The 9,112-nt window shown below is 35.3% G+C and overlaps 2 protein-coding genes across 9 annotated transcripts in view; one reads left to right on the top strand and one right to left on the bottom strand.

Annotated features, from left to right (window-relative positions):
* The first annotated feature begins 1,283 nt into the window (after positions 1–1,283).
* Positions 1,284–9,112, top strand: part of LOC126853970 (phytanoyl-CoA dioxygenase, peroxisomal-like) — a 37,468-nt gene continuing 29,639 nt past the window's right edge. For 2 of the 4 annotated variants that reach the window (XM_050600271.1, XM_050600274.1), the window contains exon 1: positions 6,554–6,859. The gene's annotated coding sequence lies outside the window, so the exon portion shown is untranslated. Of the gene's footprint in view, positions 1,299–5,773; positions 5,916–6,553; positions 6,860–9,112 lie in introns of those variants that run through there. The other 2 variants (XM_050600273.1, XM_050600272.1) reach the window with 2 other exon arrangements.
* On the bottom strand, positions 2,729–9,044 carry LOC126853930 (scoloptoxin SSD14-like). Of its 5 annotated transcripts, none has more exons than XM_050600131.1 (10): positions 8,595–9,044; positions 7,674–7,873; positions 5,672–5,908; positions 5,321–5,544; positions 4,970–5,162; positions 4,660–4,860; positions 4,337–4,586; positions 4,058–4,251; positions 3,723–3,963; positions 2,729–3,614 (listed from the first exon to the last, which is right to left on the bottom strand). In XM_050600131.1, the coding sequence occupies exons 2-10, from the start codon at positions 7,862–7,864 to the stop codon at positions 3,351–3,353; spliced, it is 1,995 nt and encodes a 664-aa protein (XP_050456088.1). In that variant the 5' UTR covers positions 7,865–7,873; positions 8,595–9,044; the 3' UTR covers positions 2,729–3,350. The 5 variants fall into 5 exon arrangements, with proteins under 5 accessions (XP_050456088.1, XP_050456087.1, XP_050456089.1 ...); XM_050600130.1 differs by lacking the exon at positions 8,595–9,044 and adding an exon at positions 7,998–8,583; XM_050600132.1 differs by lacking the exon at positions 7,674–7,873.

A 9,112-nucleotide genomic window follows, 5' to 3' on the forward strand; every position in this document is an offset into this window, starting at 1 on the left:
TGTAATTTTTAATATTGTTCAAGTTTCTTCTCAAGAAGGTTTTATTCCAAGGTTGAATAAAATATGTCTTCGTGACTTTTTAGTGAGTTTAATGTAATATTTGTAGATAATTTGAAATGTAAAAAAAAATCTGGTTTTCATCTCTTACGCAACTATATTTTGCACAACTGCGTAGTAAGCGCGAAATACTTGTATATACATCGATACATTAATCTTTCGATATAGCTCTGATAACGTATCGAGAAGTCTCAACTTCTTACTCTTTTGGCAAATTATGCAACTCTCATAGATTTCAATTATCAATATTTCACTAAGCAAATAAATAAAATTATTACGTAATATTTTGACGAATTGATATCGTTTTATATATATTTACTTTTTTGAGCAAAATATTAAGAATTAATGAAATGACAAATGTAATCAAACGAATCATATATTAAAAATGCGTAAAAGCAAGAACACATCGTTTTGAACACAATTAGTTAGATATGTCATCGACGGCTGTATACTCAGGTGTAACGTCATATGCGTTCACAAAAACTTCTTCGCCGCTGCTTTATTTAAAATAGTTATTAATATCACTCTCAATCGGTTAAAATTTCTCTACACACATATCCATAAATTCGAATAATAAAATTAATGTTTCGGGATTGCGAGAGAGAGAATTATCAAATAAAACTAAAATAATATAACACATATTATCATCATAAACAACGCTATGTCTGAGATGTATCGGAAAATGTTTATAAATACTTCTCGAATATTATTGACAATATAATATTTGAAGTTGTTTTGCTCCTCTTCGACGTGCACGCGATTTGACTGCGATAATAAGATACTCCTCTTACATCCAATGATCATTTACTCACGTAGCTAATCTATCGTCGAGGTATTCGCGGCCTAGAAAATTCCAACACGTAATAATTCAACGTCTAGGTGCTTTACCTTCTATGTATGTATGTATGCTGGTATAGCTACAAAATTATAATAATGCATGCTTGATTTTGAATGAAACTTTTCTATATAAAATAGTATGTAGTATATTTCGCTATTTATATATTTTAAAAATTTGAAAAATATTTTCAAAGGAACTGCGAGTGTTTTATTATTCCGCGCATTAAGTTAAGATAAAAAAATATATTTTCGAAAGAATCAAGGAAATAAAAACAAATCAGCTGTATATAGTTAAAAAAAACGGCACTTGTTAGCGAGCGCGTATGTCACGCCAGTCGTTTGTAAACAAAGTATGAGACTTATTCTACCTCGTAAAGGCGTAGCAAAACGCTCATAAAGAGGACGTAAGTATCTCGAGGAATATTTTGTCGTTACGTTCATCGATCTTATACATATACATGTACTTGAAACAAGTAGGATGTGTGAATATATATCGCGGAGGGGAAGACCTGTATCAGCCGAGCACGTTTCTACATCGTACAATCTTGATGCGAAGCGAAACTATCGGAGCGTAAAAGACGTGTCCACACGCACCATCGATGAAATTTCTAGATTAAATAATTCCTCAGAGTCTTAGAAATAACAATGTAACTTTAAATCATTGTTATTCTCAATTAACGTGATGACGAAGCCTAATAACTTTGTTTCTTTATTCATGTAAATTTTATTTGGCAAAAAAAGAGAATTTTCTTACAAAGTTTCATCTCCGAATTAAGTATGAAGAGTTGTCAGTTATCGATGAAAAGGTAGTAAAATTATAAACATATTTTTTTAATATCTTGTATTTGAATATTAACATTACGAAAAGATCGAAAGCATTTCTACACTCACTTTACAGCTGCGTATGTTTTTGCAACGAATATAAATACGCGATATTTATTCGCAAATATCAGATATACATCATCTCTCTGATGATGGCAATTAACGCGGATGATGGTTATTTTGATAAGCGTTACAATAATAATTGAAAATGTTGAGTATATTTGTTTGATTTTTTATCCGATATATTTTTGTTAACGATCAACGTTGTTTCTCAAGTGTGCTAATTAAGCGTCGCACCCGAATCTATTATTATAATTTATATTCAAAACAGCAAATTTTTTTTCGACGGCGCAATGTAATTTTCAAGGTCAGGCATTGACGACGGATTATATTCCGACTAGACTGAAATACATGATCATGCTCGTATATTTTCTCTCCGTGTATGTGTGGAACGACGTTTAATTATAACTTGTGGAATACGCTATATCTCTGCAGAGTTGACGAAAGATAAAGTCTGATCTCTCTTTCTCTCTTTTTTTTTTCTTGTTAATTCTTGTCATGAAAACCGCTGAGCGAAGGAAATCACCGACCAAATTCAAAAGACGACGACGATGACATTGCGAATATCGAGCGCGAATATGAAAAGTACCGTTGATCGCGATCTGATCCTGATAAGACATTCGTGTCAAGCCAGCTGTGATCTTGAATAATGATGTACCGAGAATCCTAGATAGCTTCGGATATAAGTTTTGCCGGATAATAGTAAGAGAATAACTAATGTATTTTATATTTGTATGATTCTTCCAAAGCTCATTTCGATGATACAAAAAGCTTCACGATTCTGAAGAGTAAAGAAAAGAAAGGAAAGAAGGGCAAAAAAAGAAGATGTACACAATGATATATCAAGGACACAAAAGATAGTTTCAGCAACAATGATGGTACTATATACATCTTTTTTTGATATATTATTAAAATACACTTTTCAGGAAAATCGATATATGATAAATGATAATTGATAAAATTATAAAAAAATTTATTGAAAAATTTCACACGAAGTAAAAGATTAGCTTAAAACGTGCGATCGTGGAAGAAACGTATTCGTATCTCATACGAATGGTACGGAGTATTTTAAAATAGGAAGCAAATCGCAGTAATATTGACGTCAATATTTTACATCTATAAAAAGCGCAACAAGGCTGGAAGTGTTCAATAAGCAGGACGTCTCATGGAGCGGATATAGTTGTGCTATATGCTAAAAATATGAATCGTATAAAAAAAATATATATTTATATCGTGTACCATATGGCGCTAAAATTAAATAAAATTCATAAATTTTTGTGTATTTACATTGTTACATCCGTTTTGTATATCTAAATATCGCAAAAAGTATGTTAAACTCAAGAAAAAACAAATACTGAAATTGGAAAGAAGAACATATTTAAAGATTGTATTGATAAAGCAATACAGCGTAGCGATTTTTCAAACATACGAATGTGACGATAACATGATCGATCACGTACACATCGGTCTTACAATAATCGTGAGGAAACGATCGACATTGTCCAAACAAAGCCGGTTTACAAAGAGTTTCGCACTGCAAGAGCATAATTGAATACCGATGAAGATGATACATATCAATCGACTCCATAAACATCACCACCTTTGCGATAATCAGCGTTCGCGAAAATAGTGGAATTTTCGTACAATATCACGCAGACTACGCTGCCGCGTTCCCTGTAGCGTTTCGTGGCATGTCCTAGACGTTTCAGGCCATCGATCACCTGCTTGGGAACTCCATACTCATAAGCTATTTCTGATGGAAACAGCTGATGATGTATCCTCGCTGAGTCCACAGCCTCCTTGACCGTTTGTTTCATCCAAAGAATCTTTGCAGTCACCTGAGAATAAGAAAACACGATGACAGTTTGCTTTATGAAACACGCTGTTAAGCAGAGATATAAAAGGAATAGACAGAAGTGTTAAGGCTTTTAAATTAAAATATTAACTTGAGACACGGCGGTGGTAATTCTTGTACCACCAGCTGCGCCCACGACCATCTTAACATCACCATGCTGATCGACGAGCACGGACGGCACCATCGAAGACAACGGCTGCTTCTTAGGTGCGATATAATTGTTGGGACTGGGAGGTATACCGAAGTAACTGGTCTTCGACGGAATGCCGAAGTCATCCATGGCATTATTCAATATAATGCCGGTTCTTCTGCTGACTATTCCGCTTCCAAAACTGCAAGATTATTGGATACAAAAGCGTACAAGGAAAATCTCAAATAATATACAAGAGAGAGAGAGAGAAAATTGATAGGCAAAAATTTATTTACTAATAATTAATGGTGCTGGTAACCGATACAGCATCACCATTTTGCGCTAGCACCGATACATGTGCGGTGCCATGATCTTCGGCACCAGCGTAGATGGAAGAACCATATTGCCGCGGATCCTGCCAGGTTTTCTCGTCACTAATTTTTTTTCGAATCACGCGTGCAAAGCTTTTCGACGTCAAGTTTTTGAGTATCTTGAAAAGAATCAAATTACGATACAGATAATCCTAACGAACATTAATATTCCGAGAGAAAAAAGAATCGTATTTATATTTTTACTTCGGTCATATCGACGAAAGCTCCGTCGCCTAGATCCGTCCTTAACGCGTACGCGTATTTGAAGGTCTCTATCATTCTATGATATGTGAGGATCGTCGTATTAAAATCGGTCATGCTGGCCGATGTGAAGCCGTAATCGTCAAGGACGTTGAGGATAAACGAGAGAACAGCTCCACTACCGGGTAGTCCTGTAGTAAAGAGTTTTATGCCGCTCGAGAGATTCGTCTGCATCGGTTGATCCCATAAAACTCTGCGTAGAAGTTAAAAAAATTATTTTTTTTTTAAAACAAATTCGTAGCGTAACAATATAATTCTCTGATTACCTGTATTCGTTAAGGTCCTTCATTGTTATGATTCCTCCCTGTTCGCGTAAATCATCGACAAGATATCGTCCAATCGTGCCGTTATAAAATTCAGTCGCATTTTTCTCGGCGATAATTCGCAGCGTTTCGCAAAGTGTGCGGGGTTTAATGATAGATCCTGCTTTACGAAACTCATTAGTCGTAGGATCGATGAACAATTCTCTAAAAGATTCAAAAGATATTTCATTTTTACACACATACACGCAATAATTTTTAGATGAAATTAATATTTTATAATTTTTAATCTAATTTATATTTGACAGATACATACCTCAGAGTTGGATCGTTATAAATACTTTTCTTATTATATATAAGGCCATCATATTGCGCCATTGTCATAGTGTAGCCCTTTTCACAAAGTTCGATACTCGGTTTAAACAAATCCGCCCATGGTAATTTACCGAATCGTTGATGAGTTTCCCAGTAACCGGCTAGTTCACCGGGAACGGCAACTGCCAATGCGCCTATTAAAATAAAAAATTCATGCATTACTAAATAGATAAATGATACTCAGAGAATATAATCTTAAGATGTTTTTATGTAGAAAAATTTTATAGAATTTTTAAAAATTTAATAGAACTTTTAAACATTTTATGGAGAAATTTTTATATCCAAAATTTACCGCGAAAAGACGCATTCACGGGCTTGTCATTATACATTGTAGAATTCGCTGCCAAAGGTGCGCGATCCCTGGCATTGAGAACGAAAGCTTGACGTGTAGATCTTTGATAAATGGTCATCATAAATCCACCGCCGAATCCGAGACTTTGCATATTCACGAGTCCGTTGCATATCAACGCTGCCAACGCAGCATCCACCGCCGATCCATTCCGTTCTAAGATCGATCTGAAAGAGATTTTTTCTTTTTACTCCTTTGTGAAAAAAAAAAAAAAAAAATACTTAATCAGTCAGGTATATCGCTGCCTGTGTATATCATTGAATTCAAAAATTCGCGCGCGTACAGTGCACATACTTGCCGATAACAGCGCATGGCGCTCCATCCGCGCAAACGGCACCGCGTTTGAAAGTTCTCAATTTACTCCATGATGGTGGTTGCACAGTTTCCGGATCGGGCGGTACCAGAGAATCATTTTGCCAGGTCTTATTATTAGATGTACCGTAAATACCAAGACCGATTACAGCGATCACGAATGCAGTTAAGATGGTGACAATTATTATGATCGCGCAGAATCGTAGGTGACGTCGCGATCTGAAAAGTAAGATAGATTGCATTATCAGGCGAATATAATATTGATTGTGGTCATTTTTTATCGCAAGATAATAAGTCTTAAATAAACACTCATTACTGCCTTGTTATTCACACTCAATGCGTAATGATTTTAATTGAAATAATATGCCTTTCGTACAGTCGAATGTAATTTCTAAAAAATTCTCGTTAAAATCGAATAGATTATTTTTTACATATATATGACGAAATTGAATTCGCGCTCTAATTTTCGAGCAATTGTTTATTCCGACAACCGTTTGGTAAATATTTATTGTTTTTTTTAATTTTTATATTTCTTTATACATCAGTTTTTATAAAAATTGTTATCACAAAATAATTCAATATATTATATCTATAGAGATGGTAAGAAAAATTGCATATATTAATATTTTGCATAATTTATTTTTTATAACCCAAGCAAAACAGAAAATCACGATGACATTAAATTACGATAACATCAAATGATATAATGATTTTTAAGTCTATATGATGTCATTTCATGTTTTATATTTTGATATTGTGATTTTCTGTGCTGCATAATAAAGCAATTATCAGTGAAGGAGAGAGAAGGAGAGAGAAATAGTGCACATATGTATAAAAGCGGTACGCAGTTAACCGATTGGCAACAGTTGTATTGCAGACGCACTCGTCAATACATTGTGGAGTACATAATATTTATTTCTCGTTTTTTTTATTGTGATTTCAGATCATTAGGGAGCTCGCATTTGACACGTTTGACAATACTTTCGAAAATCCAACAAATCAACTAATGAAATTCGTTGAGAGAGGAGACTACGGATCTACAGATTTCTTCGGATCTCTATCAAATTAACACAAGAATCAAAATTGAGAAAACTACAGAGAAAGAAAAGTTGATTCTACCGATAAATTGGCGGCCTGTATCTTACCAACTCAAGGAAATTGCATCGCAAGGTAAGTTCATATAATCTTATATACAGAATTGGGAGCATTATTCGAATAAACTTTTATCTAATTTGTTATTTGGATAATATTTTATCCCTTATACTCAAATAATTATATATTATTTATTATTTATGTTAGTCTTTATTTCATTATTCATTTTATACATTCATTATTTATATTATATATAAAAAGCACTATTTTTAAATATAATGTTTTATTGATAATTATTTCATAGTTATATCTGATGCGATATTTAAATGAAGAATTGTCAAAAAAGATTGTGACAAGAAATGTGAGATCTTTTGTTATGAGTCTCATGTTAAAATTTAACATATTTAAAAATAGTTTGATTTGCAATGTTGAATCAATTGCATTGATTGATTTCGCAAAGGCTGTCTTTATATGAAAAAAAATAATGCTCCTTAAAAAAAATTGAATTTAAATTCTATTTTATTCTGCAATATATTAATCCGACTAGTGTATCAAATATTCAAGATGACTATATTTATATGAAAAAATATATAGATGTGATATTTAACGAAATAATTGTAATGCGATTGCGTAAAACGTGATGCCGCGTAATAGGTTCTCCTTACGTGAACAAAATATACATATATATTGATATGTAGTAACTTTAGAATTAATAAGAACTTCAGAATCAAAGTGCTTTTTCACAAAGATAAAAGTAAAATAATTTCTATATAATTCTAGTATATTAAAATGCGAAATTTCTTCTGGGAGTAGCGGAAACAATAGCGTAATGACGAATAAGTTTATGCATGATTAACGTGTATGATTTTTATTTTTATGCAACGCGACTCACTTGTCTATCTTGAATCTCTCGAAGATTCGAAATCTCGATCTGTCACGCGAGGGACGGGTAGAACGGAGGAGCCAGGCGGTTCCGACATTCTCCGAATCGAGGGACCGGTTCCTCCCGAACCGGCACGCATCGTCGCCGCTGGCATACACGGAACCGGAACTCGTGCTGGACGAGGGCGAGGAGGCTCTCATGATTTTTCTCTGAGGAAAGCTCCATTTATTAGTACGGCAGATTTATTAGTAAATGGAGAGCCCGCGCGCTCTCCTCTCCCCTTGCCCCTATACTCTCCTCTCGCGATTAATACAATTCATTGATCACACTCACTTGGAAGACATGCCGTCCGTTTCTCACCATCTACGTGTTTTTTCTGGCGCTTTTCTCGACTGGCACGTGTGAGAGAGAAATTCCGCGCCATATCGGTGATGTCAATTACATTACGAAAACGCGGAACATTTTTTTCAGCACATAAATAACGTGTTGAATTCCCTGACACGAAAGCACATACACACTTGCGAATTGTCGGATAATCCTAAACGCATTGATATTTGACTTTGTTCGTACGCAACGAGCGATAATGAAATAATTGAACGCTATATAGAACTGTGAGAAGAAAATTGTCGCGCGCTCGATGATAAATCGTCGGAAGACATGCTTATTAAGCGTTTTTAACACGTCTTCCGTAACGGAACAAATTCCAGCGATATTCCAGCGGCGTAGACTGCATCAGCTGAGCGAGTAAGATCGATGCGAGCCTGCGCGGGCTGTCAACAGCAGGGCTGTATTAATGCATGCTCGTGCGCGCGCGCGACTCAAGTTTCGAAAGATTAATTGTAAAAAATTTCTTTGGCAAATGTTGACGAATATCTGTGCGAGACACTTAGAAAATTCTTGACATATGACAAGTACATACGCAATTCATACCTCCGTTCTTCCGGTGATTCGAATGTACACGTTAGAACGCTCTTCTCCGCCATCTCCACCGGGTAGAAACTCTTTGCAGTAATATTCAAAATGCGAATATTATACACGCTCGATCGCACACTTTCCGCACTGACGCGCGCGAATATGCGTTTTTCAATGAAATTCCACCGGTACGCTTAGATAATCGCGAATCAACGGACTATATCTTACACTCTCGGATGAACACACCGCAAATTTTTCGGTGATTCCGCCAAGCGTGAAGAAATTCGTACGCTAAACCGCGCGAGAAACCGACGGACGCGGCTCATCGATGAAGAGTGAACGAAAAAAGACCACGGTCAGAGACCGCCCGCCAGGTCGTATACCTGTTCGACGAGATTCAAACATAATGTAATCGCAATTTCGCAATTCAGAAATGCGTGGGAATACGCTTCGCGAACAGAGGATCTGTTTTTTATAACTGAATTGGCTGCACTAATTCAGAATTTTTTTTTCTCTCCACATTGGAAGAAGAAAAA

The sequence above is a fragment of the Cataglyphis hispanica genome, chromosome 13, assembly GCF_021464435.1.
Source record: "Cataglyphis hispanica isolate Lineage 1 chromosome 13, ULB_Chis1_1.0, whole genome shotgun sequence".
Taxonomy (NCBI): domain Eukaryota; kingdom Metazoa; phylum Arthropoda; class Insecta; order Hymenoptera; family Formicidae; genus Cataglyphis; species Cataglyphis hispanica.